General features: G+C 50.0%; 1 protein-coding gene across 5 annotated transcripts in view; it reads left to right on the forward strand.

The window, feature by feature from the left end:
• Window positions 1-4,664, forward strand: part of SETD3 (SET domain containing 3, actin histidine methyltransferase) — a 78,251-nt gene extending 73,587 nt beyond the window's left edge. For 3 of the 5 annotated variants that reach the window (XM_027569826.2, XM_027569829.1, XM_027569830.1), the window contains 2 exons: window positions 2,503-2,663; window positions 3,342-3,773. In XM_027569826.2, the coding sequence (XP_027425627.1) occupies window positions 2,503-2,663; window positions 3,342-3,773 (593 nt within the window). Of the gene's footprint in view, window positions 1-2,502; window positions 2,664-3,341 lie in introns of all 5 variants that reach the window. The other 2 variants (XM_027569825.2, XM_027569828.2) reach the window with 1 other exon arrangement.
• The last annotated feature ends 11,082 nt before the right edge of the window (window positions 4,665-15,746 follow it).

Raw genomic sequence — 15,746 nt, forward strand, 5'->3', positions numbered from 1 at the left:
CTGTAATTTTTTATAATATTCTCTTAAGATTGTTTGTATTTCTATGGTATTGGTTACTATTTCTCCTCTCTTGTTTGTGATTTTACTTACTTGGGTCATTTCTCTTTTTGGTAAGTCTCGCTAGAGGTTTATTGGTTTTATTAATTTTTTTCAAACAACCGGCTCCCAGTTTCATTGATCTGTTCTATTGTGGTTTTTTTTAGTTTCTATATCATTTATTTCTGGTCTGATCTTTATGATTCCCTTCCTTGAGGTTTCACTTGTAATTGTGTGTGTGTGTTTGCTGTTGTAAACTACCTTAAATCCTGTGCAAACCAAATTGGGTAGGAAGAAGTAAGTGAGTGACCATCTAGTTGAGCAGACAGATAAGCACTTCTCCGAAGGAAGCTGCCCCAGCAGCAGGGAAGGGGCGATTTGGTCTGCAGAGGCAGAGCCTACTGGGCTCTGCTGTCCTTGGCCCCCCTGTCCTCATGTCTGGTTGCAGGAGATATGCTGTCCGGTCCAGGGTTTGACATCAGGGTGGAGGTGGTAGAGACAGTCCCCAGACCCAGGCAGTGTAGACACCAGCTACTGGAACCCACCGAGCTGCGAGATGGCACTTGTCCCTTCTGAGCAGCCACATTGCTATAGACTCACTGCCCCTCAAGTTAGAACTTCCGGCTAGTTTGTACTTCGGTCGTGGCTCGAGTTAAGGGTTTCCTGTGGGCTTTTCTTGCATACGATGCAGAAGTATAACATTGAAGGTCACAGTTCATAGCCTGTAGGAGTTTATAAGAAGAGATGACAGTGATACTGATCCCTGTCATTTGTGTCGGTGCTCAGTGTGGGGCGGACTTCGTGCTCATTCTCATCAGGCTCTGCTCATCAGAGCCCGCGTCCCAGGCATCCCACGTGGCTCCTGCTGGTTTGCAAAGAACAGGATTCGTGGAAGAGATCCTAGGAGTCCAGGGGTCTGGATGAACCAGCGTTCAACACAGAGCCAGGTTGAGGAGTGAGGGCACTGGTCACTGTCTGGGGTGATGCCATGTGTACTCCTGTGGTGGCCGGGTGAAGGCACAGAGCCCCGGGGGGGACTCGGAGGATCTGTCAGGGCTTTGTTAGCTGTAGGCAAGCAGGGGAAGGGGCCCACTCACGAAGCCTCTGGTCACAAGGTGACACGGCCTCATGTCGCCCCCCCACCCCCACCCCCCCTTAGTGGTTTCATGTTCCCATGCATAAGTGAATAAGCCCAGTTTCACTGTTAAAAGTAGCAGAGAGAAAGGCTCTGCTTCTGCCCCTTAGCTTTTCAGCGTTGAGGGCAGAACCTGGGCGGGTTTAGGGAGAAAACAAAACCAGTGACTTTAGTGAGGGGGCTTCTGAAAAGAAATCTCTACCACTCGGGAAGCATGTTTTAAATTTTCAGCACTTTATACAAAATATAAAAACCCTGAATTTTATCATGATCTTTTGCTAACAAATGCCACTTAATAAATTTTTTTTGAACCTTAGATTAACTTCTTTTTTCCTTAAAAAACAAACTGCCTGAATCATTTTAGGTCTGCTGATTCTCTTTAGTGTCTCTTTAGTCATAGAAAGATAATTTGTCGTGTCAAGACAATTGATGTATTCTTCTTTGAATTGCTCTAACTAATACTAATAAAAGTTTGGTTTGCTGGCAGCAGATTCTTCAGTTTGAATTGTAAATAGTGACAGCTGTGGGGCATTTTGCTCTGAAAAAGATACTGTCTCATAATTACATAAGAAGTTGGGGTGTATTTCTTGAGCATGAATAGGATCAGCATGTTTGGGTCTCTTGAAGATAATGTGCCAGGAGCTGAAATGCTCAGAGCAGTTGCTGAATCCTTTCCTCTTCTTAAATATATTTGAAGGTAATTGAGATGTTCTCTTGTGTTTATTTGTAATTTCTGTTTAAATTCCTGACAAGTGAGGGAAAAAGCACATTTTTCATTAACTGAGATTTTTATTGTCCATTTTCTTATTTCTTTCGGTTTGTGGTTTATGTGTTGTAAGAGGAGATAAATAGCGTTGTCAGGTCCACTGCTGCCATGAGCACCAATCTGATGTAAATTTAGAAGGGTCACTGGATTGTTGTGCTGTCACCCGTTTGTACTATTTACATTGTTCACCTGAATGTCTGTTTGACCCCGTTGGTGTGACTGAGCGCGTGGTTTGCGAGAAGGCTGTCGTCAGAATAAGGGACGTGTCCCTGTAGATTTGTCCTTAAAACACATCTTGTGAAACTGTCTAAAAGCTCTCAGTGTCCCTCATAAAAGCAACGAGAGATGGAGGGCCGCGCCAAGGCTTGGTGTGGACTCCCAACCAGGAAAGCCAGTGCTGACTTCCTCTGGAGAGCCCGGCCCGGTCCGGCCCATCGATCCCGGAGAGCTTTTCACCACAGGCGGGTGACGTCACCGGGGCAGATCTTTTCCGAGGTGGGCTGCTTGTTAAAATGAGAAGCCGTGCTGTTTCCTCCCTCACAGATGGCTGTTTGTATTTCTGCAGAAGAATTGAAGGAACATTTGCTGGGAGATAATGCTCTCGACAGAATCTTCACTTTGGGTAATTCTGAATATCCCGTTAGCTGGGACAATGAGGTCAGACTTTGGACATTTCTTGAAGATCGAGCCTCGCTTCTTTTAAAAACATACAAAACAACTATTGAGGTAATTAGATCGCTTCAGTGAGGATTTGAGCTTTGTCATGTTTTCAGGGATTTTTAAAAAGAGATTCCTTCCTAAATGTAAATGACTTTCGTTAGCAAAATCGTTGTATATCGGATATTTTTCATTCAACTTATTAATATTTTCTTATTTAACACATTTATACTTATCAAAAGAATCCTCTTGAGGCATTGTTGACTGGAAGATGAATTTTTAAAAATTATTCAACACTTTTCCTGTAATTCTGAGTTTTCATTTGTGCTTTCCAGGTTTACCATTGCACCACTAACTTCACATGCATCTCGTTCCTTCATTCATTCATTCCGCCCAGTGCCGAGCCCTGGAGCTGGCAGTGCACGAGACAGACAAGGAGTGATTTTTAAAATAAGCCAAGTTCCCTGTCAGATGTGGTGGGACACCGTTTGATTTAGGCTCACCATTTTGGTTTTATGGTCACTTTCTCGGGGTGTAATTTAAATACAACCCACGCTTCTAAAGTGTACGTTTTGATATAAGCACATAGTCCTGCAGCCACTGCCAGAGTCAAGTTCTAGAACCTTCCGTCACCCCTCACATTTCCCTCGTGCCCCCATCCGTGGCCACAACTGATCTGCCTTCTTTCGCTGTACTTTTGCTGATTTAGACTTCTTATAATTAATTTTGCTCTTTCTCGTTTTCCAGGAAGACAAATCCTTCTTGAAAAACCACGACCTTTCTGTTCGTGCAGCAATGGCCATCAAGCTGCGCTTAGGAGAAAAAGAGATTTTGGAGAAAGCGGTGAAGAGCGCGGCTGCGAATCGGGAGCACTATCGCAAGCAGGTGCAGGCGGGGGCCCCGCTGCCCCGGTGTGAGGAGAGTGGCACGGGGGGCGCCAGGCTGCCCCTGGCCTTGCGGAGCCTGGAGGAGGAGGCTGGGGTGCAGGAGGCCCTCACCCTCACCGAGGCCGTCGGCAGGGTGAAGGCTGTGGAAAACGGGCTCGTGAATGGCGAAAACTCTATCCCCAACGGGACCAGGTCAGAAAAGGGAAATTTAAATCAGGAGGAAAGTAAAAGAGCGACTGAAGGCACCAAAGAATCTTCTTCAGATAGCACTGAGCGTGGTAGAGAGCAGTAGCCCTGAGAGGAGGTGCCGTCTGGTGGGGGGGGGGTTGAGTTGAGCAAAAGTTTATGAACCGTCCATTTACATCGCTGTGTTTTCTTGTTCACATTTTTCTTTCTGCAGAGAGGAAAAGATGTTTTTGCTGCTTTATATAAAAATGATTTTTTTTAAGTTATTTAAAAAAATCTAGCTTCCCTCTTTGATTAAGATTGCCATCTTGCTTCTGGGCAAAATGAACAGGTTATCAAGCCACCAACGAGGTGCTTTGGAAGACTCTGTAGACCCATTGTGGGCAAATGTGTTTTCTTCCTGGGGAAGAATGCAGTTCTGCTCTCAGCTGTGCTTTTGTGGGCCTGTCATCTTGACAACCAGGACGACAGCAGGACTGGGTGTCGGCGCTCTGGGGGCTCAGCGTGGGGGAGGGGGGGCGTTGTACAGCACAGAGCGGGCTTGGGGTCTGGCAACTTGAGGGTTGGGGCGAAGCCTTTTTTTTTTTTTCCTAAAAAAATAACACCCTGGTACTGAAAGAAAAGTGAAGGTGGCAACCTTATTTTTAATAGTTTTAAATGTTGATGATAATCCTAATTATATAAATACACACACACACACACACACACACATCTAGTGATTTCTAAAGATTTGTTTACCTTTTGTGTTTTGTTTTACTGTGTTAAGAACTTGTCCTTTCTCCTTGAATCACAGTAGGACGTGCATCATCCTTTCTAATTTTAAATGTTGGCTCTGATTTTAAAGTGTTGCATTTGATTTCCCGCGTCGGTCCAGCTCGCCATGGCAGTGTTCGAAGTGAGGCGGCTCCCTGGCTTTTCTGGTTTTCACAAGCTAGAGATTTTCAAAGCTACACTTTTGACTAAAAAGCCTTATTAAAAGGAAAACATGATTAATATTTTTTGTCTATTCCTTTTCTTTAAGTGGGGACAGGCCCTTTGAATTGAGCCTTGACGCAAACCATTCTGCTTACTCTGGGAGCAGGTCCGAACGTGGCCTGTGAATGTGGCCTGTGCCATGAGCTGTGCTTGCCCTGGGGACGCAGAGATGCGGGATGGGCCTGAGGTCGGCCACTCCCCAGCCTGCAGGGGGCTGCCCTGAGGAGGACCTGGTGGTGGCAGGCACACACCAACAGGGCGCTCTTGGGTTTTCGGGGAGGCCAAGGCCTAGGGATGGTGTGCCCAGAAAGCCACCGGTTCTCAGGCCGCGGATGGCCAGTCTTCCTCAGCTGCAAGTTTGCACATCATCTCCGAGGTCCTAACTGTGAAGGACATCACTTATTTTGGAAAATGCTGTGTAAATTCTTCACCCTGCCATTTTGGTGACATTGCTGCACATAGGTGGTTTTTTTTTTTTTTTTAAGATTTTGTTTATTTATTTGAGAGAGAGAGAGAGCACATGAGAGGGAAGAGGGTCAGAGGGAGAAGCAGACTCCCCGCTGAGCAGGGAGCCCGATGTGGGACTTGATCCAGGGACTCCAGGATCATGACCTGAGCTGAAGGCAGTCGCTTAACCAACTGAGCCACCCAGGTGCCCCACATAGGTGGTCTTAAGGACGTTCTCCCTGTTTCTTCTCGGAGAAGATGCGGGTCTGCAGATAAGTTGCTTAATCCTGCACTGAGGATGCATTGCCTTCTAGAGCTCAGGAGGCCATTAAATGCGAGGGGCAGGTTTCACTTTTACACGTGGTTGGTAGCGTTTATCAGTGTTGACAGACACCCGTAACTCTCGTCCATTGTTGATGGGTGTGCAGCTTCGACCTGTTCCATAATGATGCCTGTGATTGCAAACTACCCCATCAGCCTTGTATCTGAGATACTTTACCAAAGATATGAATAGTCTGTAAAACCTACAGATCAATTTCCAAAAGGCAGAACTGTGTATGTGAGGCGCTTTCTGCTCTGGCATAGACTAGGACTTGAAACACCACTATGTCTGTAGATGTGTTTTCGCATTGGTTTCAGAGTTAAGTCTAGTATTAAATATGTCCTTGGAAAAAGGATATACACTTGAGATGTAAAATAGTGTCTTGAGATGGGGTGACAAAATATTCCCTGGAAAAGACACGAGTCCGACGGAGCTGACAGAGCCCTGGGTGGGAGCTGGACTTCAGGTCCTGGCCCGCAGGGCACCGCTGATGGGGGTCGTCGTGGCCCCTGGGGACTCCATTTCTTCTCTTACTTGCAAGGTGATTATCAAAAGTCCCTGCTTAAAAATTTGCAGACTATTCTGTCCACTAAGTCCCCACCGATGGGTCTATTTGTTCAGGTAATTGGACCAAAAAGTGATTATATAAATTAGGCTTCCAATCAAGGACAGTCTTTGCCTTTGTGACATAGAAATGGTGCTCATAAGAACAGAACTTTTTTTTCCCTTAAGATTTATTTATTTATTTGAGAGAGAGAGATCTGAGAAAGGGCGTGAGTGAGCACACAGAGGGAGACAGAGAGGGAGAAGCAGACTCCCCTCTGAGCAGGGAGCCCAATGCGGGGCCCAATCCCAGGACCCTGGGATCATGACCCGAGCCGGAGGGAGATGCTCAACCGACTGAGCCACCTGGGCGCCCCAAGGACAGAACTTTTCACCGTGGGAGGACGGAGTGTCTGTTGAGGAACCTCGCTTTCCTAAGCTGGGCGGAATTGCCCTCGGCTGACCGTGAGACCGAGGCACACGTTAGTCACCCTCCTGTCCCGTTTCAGTGCAGCAGATCCAGCACTGGTGCACAAACGCTTGGAGCCACAACTTAAGCACTTGAAAATCGAGGAAAAGTGATTAAATTGGCATTGAGGAGCCCTCATTGCCATCAGTCATGAAAATAGACCTTTCTCTCAAATCATTGTCAAATTTACTTTTTTCTTAATGCTTTTGGATCTGAGGCTGTTCGGGCTAGTGTCCGGGAGAGTCGGCCTCTGCTTCTGTTCCTTAGCTCTCTGTACACGCTTAGCAGTTAGATTTCACCGGCCTAGAGAACCACCCCATTTCTCCACGCAGACTGGCAATTGATAGGTGACTTCCCCCAGTAGTTTCTAGAACAGGCTCACTGAAAGATGTTTTTTTTTGTTTTGTTTTGTTTTGTTTTGTTTTTTGAGAGAGAGAGTGAGAGAAAGGGTAAGACATTAAAAAATTCTCAGGCTCCCAGTACCAATACACAGGGTTATGCTAAATTAAGCCTTCACTTAAACATAGGGATTTTTCTGTAAATCATGACTTACCATATTTTTTGGTGGTTAATTTGTACGTGTTGGAGTGAAAGAATAAAGAAAAAAAACCCAAAACCGAAGAAAGTACCCGTGACTTGAGCTTAGTACTAAAATAGGACTGTCCGTAAAGAAAATGAGGAGTCATCGTGGCTGCTGGTTTTGGGGGGTGAGTTTCAGAGAGCCCAGATCTTAAAGTGCTGTATCCATGGCTACGGGAAGAAGCTTTTTATGTGATATATTGTGCCACGTTCATATTATTGATCTGGCAAAATGAGTGTGTTCAATTGGGTGTAGCTGATGCCCCGAGCCAAGATTTGGGCTCAGTCCGATTTGAATGTCAATTTCAGGCAGCATAGAGTAGAATCCAGTGACCTCTTTAGGGGTCAGCCTACTGTTTTCATCCATAGCACCTTACATAATGTATTCCTAAAATTCTGTGTGTAAATTGAATTTGAGTATCTGGAATTGTATTTAAATGCACTGGTGAATCTGTTATTCAAATGACACTGCTGTGCTGGTCCTGGGTGCGCTTGGGCTGAGGGGGAGGAAGCCTTGGGCTGATGGGGAGGAAGCCGTGTGATGTCCACGGAGCATAGGAGGGGTGGGCCCAGTCGGAGTCTCCGCAGAGGCAGAGCCGAGGCCAGCGTGGGGGAGGCAGGTGGCCCCTGAGTAAGGGAGCACTTTCTAAGGACGCCCACCAAAAGGGTGACTGTGCTAAAGACAGTGTTCTAAACATCTGGGGTGCTCTGATTTTATTAATCACTTTGCAGAGGCTTGGGGAGGCCATCCATGATGGCTAAGTGTGCGGATTCCAGACACAGACTCGGGTTCTCCCGCCATGGGACCACGCACAGTCCTTGCAAATTTTTGTACCCTCCTGTAGGATAGCTGTGCTTCCTGCCTCTCCCGTCTCTGGGACGACCAAATGAGATCATGCATATACCGGCTGGTGGCACAGTGTCTGCGCGTGCTGAGGGTTCAGAAAGTGTTTATGGGACTGGGGTGGCAGAAATGACCCGTGCTCTGCAGACACACAGCTTGCCTCTGTCCATAGATTTGAGGAACTTCAGACCCGGACTCAACAGGAGTTGTGTTCCTGGTGCGATGGCAGTTTCTGTGAGTAATTCAGGATTCCCAAAACCCTTGCTGCACTCAAGGTGGCGGGGTGGCCATTTGAACAAAGAATCCAGGCAGACCATGCCATGTGTCATTGGAGGGGTAGACTGTGTGCTCTGGTACTTAGCGGGCAGAGAAACGCTGGAGGAAGGACCTTGGACGGGCTGTCAGGGGTTCGTTTGTGCGTCCTGCAGTGGGGACAGGGAGAGCCAGGAAGTCCACGCCTCCTGGGGAGGAGGGATCCTGCAGGGACTGAATCCTGAACACTGTGCCCAGCCACCGCATGGAGAACCCCAGGGGGTTTATGAGCTTCTTTAGGTGGGAGAAGATAGCAATCGCCAGGCCCTTGAAACACAAGTGCCGCCGTTGTGTCTCCTTTAGAAGCAAGACAGTAAGGCAGAGAAGTCTGTGTTCGTGGACTCAGCACGATTTGTGGAGTTGGGAATGTCCATCCAGACTGTCACACTCCTGTCAGCTCCGACTCACACATACCTGTGTGTGTGTGTGTGTGTGTATGTGTGTGTGTGTGTGTGTGTGTGTGTGTGTGTGTGCGCGCGCCCATACGTTTTATATACGCAAACGTGCACACAGACACGAAGATACGCCTACATGCACACAGCTGCGTGTATGCGTACACGTGTGTGTGTTCATTCAACTCGCATCTTCAGTTCCAGGCAACTGAGAGCCCCCCGGTGTGGCCTGGGCCCCGCTGCACCCCAGCTCACGGGTGCGGGTGTGCAGGTGGCGCTGCATGGCCATGCCGGCTCAGCCTCGCATCCCTGGCGTCTAGCGTCGGAACTGGCACCTTGGGCACGCCCCGCACGGCTCCCCAGCTTCCAGAGTGTTCCAGTAGAAGAGGACCGTGCTGTGGCTTGAACCTCAGAGCATCCTTTCCTGTCTTAACAGCACGTGGTTCTGGAGAAGCTACTTCTAGGCTGACCAGGGCTGCTGACATCGGGGTGCCCGACCGGGTGGTTGCTCTTGTGGCCCGCACGCCCCCCGGGAGGTTCGAATCCTGACCGCTCCTTTCTCCACCGTAGTCTGGGCCCCATGGCAGGTTTCTTGAGGTTCAAGGCCTTGATTTTCTTCTTTGCAGAATGGAATGAGCTCGTGGTTGCAGGAAGGAGGAGCCGTGACGTTGTGTGTAGTCCCGGCGCGGTGCGGGGAGCGCAGTAGGTGCTCAGGAGAACACCCCCGGCGTTACTGGTGCATCGTGGCAGTGAGGCTGGGAGCTCCGCCCGTGGTAGGACCCCAGGTTCCACATGCTGAGGGAGGAGGTGCTGCGTGGACGCCAAGTCTTCCTGTCAGCCCTGCGGTCGCAGGAGGCGGGACCCGTACTGTGTGTCACGGTCACTCCAGGCGTCATCCTGACCCGGCAGATCTCCCAAACTGACCATAGTTACTTCTCTTATACGGTCCTGTTTGTAAGCATGAAGACCCGTCCTAGAATAGGCACGTCTGAATTTCTTGGCTTTCGGTTCTCAAGTAAATCTCGCTCAGAACAAACCCTCCCCTGAATGTAGGAGCACATGACATATGAGGGCCACCCCCGCAGACCTCATTTTGGAAATAATGCTCTAGCTGGCTCCAAATCCTTTTGTCAGGTGAGTCCTGACCTGCACCTAGAGAAACACTTACCGCTTTTTCATGCGAGACTTGCAGGAAAAGTTTGGTTTTATTTTGGTCCCTGGCAGTTGTCACAATGGGCAGCTTCGGGCTTATGTCATCTAATGAATTAAGTGTCATGCCGTGAAGACTGCGGGGTAGTGACAGTCTGGAAATTGGGGTGGAATACTCCTTGGGTTTTAAAAGGACCAGGATGGGTGTTTGGGAAAAGTTGGAGCAGGAGAACGGGAGGCTGGGATTTTCTTCCCTGCTCTGCGCTTGGTGCCGAGCATCAGGCCGATCAGCTGAAGGGCATGTTCATCGCCTCCGTCCCCTGTCACCAGCCTCCTCCTCCCCGGAAGCAGGTGCTACTCTCACTGTATCAGCTGCTCCAGCAAAGGTGGCGTTCCACAGAAAAGCCCTTACGGTGGTGTTTCCATGACACTAGGGTGCTGAGCGGGTTTGGGATGCGCAGCGGCCTGGTCGTGTGCGTTTTGGCCACGTGTACAGGAAGGGTGCTGTGGGAGCCGTTGACTCCTGCACCCGGGACGTCGGCAAGAAGCCACCAGCTCGGCACTGAGGGTTGAGCACAGTGGGCCTGGCCGGTTCGCTGAGTAACTGGAGCGAGCCTGCGGGGAGCCGGAAGCCCAGTAACACCTGGCTTTCGGCTCTTACTTCGTGGTGACGGAAGAGGCTGTCTCCTCCAGGGACTCAGTGCCATTCAGCCTGACGTGGCCAGGGGAGGCACAGGGGTGAGGAAGGACGTGCACCAGGCCCTTGGTTTCTCCTAGGGTTAGACCCAGCAGTTGCCCCCAGGCTGTCTCCTTGGAGGCTCGGGACAGCAGGGGTTTAACTGAAGAGCCTCGAGGTACAGGTGCTTCCCCACCAGGACCCACACATACTTGACCTGCTGCTGCCTCCACCTCGCCCAGGTGGCAGGGGCAGATGGCAAAGGCCCTGTTTGGCAGACGATAAAGCGCTGCAGGTCCAGGTGTGATGTTGAGGCGACACGTGTCACCCCAGGGTCTTGGAGCCACAGGGACTTGCCCCAGTGTTGCTTCCATGTTGCGCTTTGGGTCAGTGACCAGCAGTGACTTGATACCCGATATGCGCTGGGCGCCGCACAAGGCCCCAGGGTGCACAGCGCACAACGCGGGTGCTTGCCCACGATGGGGGGGGGGGCTCACGGAGGACCCCACGCGGCCCTGCCCGAGGCTGCTGCGGCCTTCGCCTCTTCTCTTCTTAACAGAAAGGAGCCTGGCCGGGGCTTTTCATTCTGCCGTATACAACATCGTAGGTGACCTGCTTGCTGTTTCTCTTTTACCCCCTTCCTCCCCGAACAGGTTCATTTCTGTAACCAAACAATAGAGAATGTAACTCTGATTTCTTTTCCCACCTTCACTTGAGTGCTTTGAAAACATGCCTCCGGGAACGGGGGTCATCTTCAGGTTTTCTGACATTCTGGGATGTTCGGAATGAGTGGTGGAATTCTAAGAGGGGACCCAGCGTCACCGCTTTAGAGGGACTCCATAAATGACAATGAAGTCCCTGTGCCCTTTGTGGAAACAAATGTGTTAAGAGGCCGGCCTGGGAGAGCGTACACCGTGGGGATTCGTCCTGTTTTTCCAGGCCGGTCGGCAGACAACCATCCCCAGATGAGGGCATTTAAGAAATGACCTGTTGGTCCCGTGTGGGGTTGACTTGACCATCTACCAGTAGCAGGACAAATCACAGGGCCACACCTACGGCACCCTATCCTCCATGGACAACTAACAAGGAAAGGAGAGGACCCAGGGTCAGGGATAGACCGAGTCAGGCATAGAAGCTGCCCTCAGTGTCCACTTCACTCCTGGGGCTCATCCTGTCGTTTACGGCCCAAACCACCTTTGGTCGAAGCGGCCAGGCTCTGTGTCCATGAACAGTGTCTCGCGGTGTCTGGAAATCCCAGTGAGCAAGTATACCTGCCTGAAACAAATACAAAACGATTCGTGTAAGCATCAGATAATTCTGCAGGCTAACTTGAAGGAAGCCAGGATTTCCAGCAGCAATTAAATTGCGTGATTGGATACAGGGAAAATTTTATAATTGCCCACAGGTAGCAATTTATTAGGATAGATGTTACTTATGACATGTGTCAAGAAGGTCAAAGTTTATACTTCCTTGGACATTAACCTAATCTTTGAAACTCTAAAAGTTACACTTTTTGGTCATTAATTTTTTTTACAAGCAGAGATTTTGACAATTAACCCAGTTAATAAAGGTCAAATTTCAATTTTTTTTCCAATTTCTGGAGCACTTAACTTATTCCTTTTTGAAAATGGGCAGATAGAGGATGATAAATAGTTATTAAATGAGTACAAGGATGTAGTTCTGCTGTCAGGGTGATGATTATAAAACAGCTGATCCTGGAAGAAGAGAATTGCTGTGTATCTGATGGAAGGGGAATAGATTACAAGCCAAGGAAATAGAAAAATTAAGCCCAAATACTGTGTGCAGTTAGTAGGATAATATGAGTACATGCGCTTGTTAAATCATCTCAAGATTCTAGCCATTCAGTTATGTAGACTTCAGGCTTCAACGGTTGAACCTGCACATTTTAAAATAAGTAATTTCTGCAAACTTGCACAAAGTACAAGGTGAGTTAAGAACCAATGTGTCACCCACTAGGCTGCATCCTTCAGACGAACCCGCAGATGGGCCATCGGCAGTGGAGGCAGCTGAGTGGCCCTGACCAGAGGGTGGGCGCGGTGGGAGCCCTGCGCCCCCCTCCACACCGCCCCTGTGGGCAGCCCCCCCAGAATGGACAACACACAGCAGCGAGAGCCCACAGAGCCCTCCTCTGCCACCCAAGCAAGATAAACCAAACCTCCCTTTCCACTGTCATCAAAACCCCCCAGCGCTTAGGGTCAGCTCCCCCCAAGCCTTCGTGGGGGCTCCTACCCCGGCAACCCCCACGCCCCTGCTTCGACAGCGCCCCCAGGGAAATGGAGCCCAGTGCTGGCATCCCACACCCTTGGGAGCCGGTGCCTTCCCGGACCTGGCTGAGAACCTGACCTGAGGGCCAGGCTTTCTTCTCGCTGTTGTTATGTGGCAGAAAGAAACGGATGTGCTCATTGTTAAAGAACCAGTACGTCAAGACCGCAGGTACCTTGCCTCCGTGTATCCCACAGCACCCGTGATGTGCAAGGAGCCAGCACCCTGCCTCATCCGCCCGCTGCCCTCTGGCCCTCCCCGTCGTCCCCACCTGCTTCTCTGTGCTTAAACTCTTGGCCGGAGGCCTGGGCTGCCCCTGCGCATTGCTCGCTTGACCTCTTGCAGTGGCTACCTGAGGTTCTTTGCAAAGGAAGTCCGAGCCAGTTAGCTCAGCAAGAGGGCTTGAAAGCGTGCATAACAAAAACAGTCTTGTTAGAAATTGTTAGAAGAACAGAATATGTTCTGTTTCCAGCGATCCCTCCCCAGCCCGTGCCGGCGGACGGTGTGCAGGGGCAGGAGCTCATGGGGTGATTACAGACTGTGAAGAAGGATAGATCATTTCCCCAGAGACGTGGTCGGGAGACAAAAATGTGACTCCGTTTACAAGGCTCCGGTGAGCTGCAAGTCCTCGGGAGCTGGTGTTGCTTGCAGTGAGTGCCACCTGCACGGACGCCATGGAGAGGAAAAGCCGGGGAGTGGAGCAGCATCTGCTGTTCCCTGAAATACCCCCGCAGGCTGCAAACCTGGGTTACATCTGAGCGCACCTGATGGCTGAGCCCTTTGTGGGGCTTGGTGTTAAAATAAGCTGTTGTGTCCTAGCCAGGAACCTGCAGGAAAGACGACTTTGGCCTTGCATTTTCCTTCCTTTGGACCTCCAGCCCCCGTGTGGGACCTGCCCGCTGCCCTCCTGCTGTCTCTCCTCCCCGGTCTCTTTGGTAACCTCCTCAGCCTTCCCGCCACTTCATCCGTCCTCCCTCTTTGCCACCCCAACTCTGCTCCCGTTTCCACAAGAGATCGCCTCACGAATTTTATTTGATCTACAATTTGCTCAGTGTTTGCAGGGGTCAGACCCCCCACTCTGGATGGGACCAGGGCAGGTGTGGGCACGTCAGAGGGACAATGACCACATGGGGGGTACCCGGCCCCAGCAGACATCTGGGGCAGTTTTCCCAGTGGGCAGGGAGGTGGGTGGTGCCTGGCTGTTCCGAGGCTGGGGAGCTGATCCAGGGGCTGGGTGCAAGGGAAGAAGAGCCCTCCAAAGGGAACCCGAGCCCCGTCACAGAGCTTCCCATGCCTGGCAAGCCTGGCTTTTCTCCAGGGAGAGGCTCTCTGAACTTCCATGAGGTCCCTGTGGGGCCCTACGATGCACTGGGGGGACCTACATGCAGGCTGGTGCCGGGAGGTGCCCAGGTGTCTGCAGCAGTGGATGTGGGCAGGGGGAAGAGGGAAGACCTGGGGTTGCCTCAGACTCCCTATTCCACCCCTGCCTCTTTGATCGAGGGAGGGTCTTTAGCAGACCCTGGGTTGCTCGGTCTGTAGAATAGGAGAGAGGTCAAGGAGGACGGAAAAGCCCTAGCATGAACCTGAACCCCTAGATTTATGTGTGGGAGGGATGTGGGGACTCTGGTGGTCGTGTCTCACCAGGAAACACAGCAAGCTCTTCATGAGGCATGGGTGTTTCGCTCAGTTTTGGCAAATCTACCCAAATCTAAAGTGTTTTGGGGAGCCACGGTGTGAGCCCCTTCATAACCTTTTCAAGGTCACAGTGAATCTGCCTTGTCTTCCTTTTCCAGCAAAGCCTCCACCTTCCCCTTGTTGGCCCTGCCCGCCCCGGGGTCCATGGTGAAGGTCTGCACGCACGGGAGGAGGAGGCTGGAACTGTCCCTCAAAGCCCAGGGGCGATTCAAGATGGATAGATCGGACTACAGACATTTCCCTTTAATCGCATGGAAGAAAACTCCACCATAGTAAACAAAGTCAAGGGCGCCTGGGTGGCTCAGTCAGTTAAGCGTCCGACTCTTGGTTTCGGCTTAGGTCTTGATCTCAGGGTCGTGAGATGGAGCCCTGAGTCGGCCTCCACTCAGTGTGGAATCTGCTTGAGATTCTCTCTTTCCCTCTGCCCCTCCCCACCTGCTTGTGCTCTCTCTCTCCATGCCCACCCCCAAATATAAATAAATCTTAAAAAAAAAAATAAAAAGTCGAAAGTCAATATACTGGGAGAAAACATTTACAACATTTGCTGTAGACAAAGGACTAGTATCTCTATTATATAAAGAACTCTTAAAAATTGAGACAAAGGACCAAAATCTTGAAAGAAAATGGAAAAAGGATGAATACACGGTTTACAGACATAAAGTCATCAAACAGAAAAATCATCCCAACCCACTCATCATTCAGAAATGCAATCAAAGCAACACCAAAGCACCGTTTCTATCCTATCAGGCTAACAAAAATTGAAATGTGACCCCGCGCTCTGTTGGCAAGGCTATGGGGACCCCCATGCACGCTGCATTTGGGCTCTCATGCAAATTAGTGCATAGCTTTTGAAGGGAAACTTGGCGACACCAAACAGAACCACACATACACATGTACACTTAACCTTTCAATACAGCAATCCCACTTCGGGGACTCTGTTCTGAAGATATGCGTGCAAAAATACAGAAATAGATATACAAGGTGGCTCAAAATATGGGAAAGCACCCAGAAGTCCACAGATAGGAGAGGGGCTGAGTGAAGAGTGGTACCCACACACCATGGAGCATTATGCAGCCATAAAGAAGCAGGGCAAGAGCTCCGTGAACGGATGTGGAGTGATTTCCAGGACATACTGTTAAGTGCAAGCAGCAGAGTGCAAGAGAGTTCTATAGCATGTGATCCTTGTAAGAAAGAAGGAGATCTGAGAAAGTACACACGCACCTGCTCATCTGTGTGCCATTGATACGGGAAGAATAAAATGCACACTAAAGACTGGCGCCCAGCGGTGGGAGGGCTGGCGGGGCTCAGTGTGTCCTTCCGTCCAGGGCTGTCTCAGCACCTGTGCAATATTTCTTAGACCTTCACGCAGCCCCCCAAATAAACAAAATACACC

Source organism: Zalophus californianus, chromosome 6, assembly GCF_009762305.2.
Source record: "Zalophus californianus isolate mZalCal1 chromosome 6, mZalCal1.pri.v2, whole genome shotgun sequence".
Taxonomy (NCBI): domain Eukaryota; kingdom Metazoa; phylum Chordata; class Mammalia; order Carnivora; family Otariidae; genus Zalophus; species Zalophus californianus.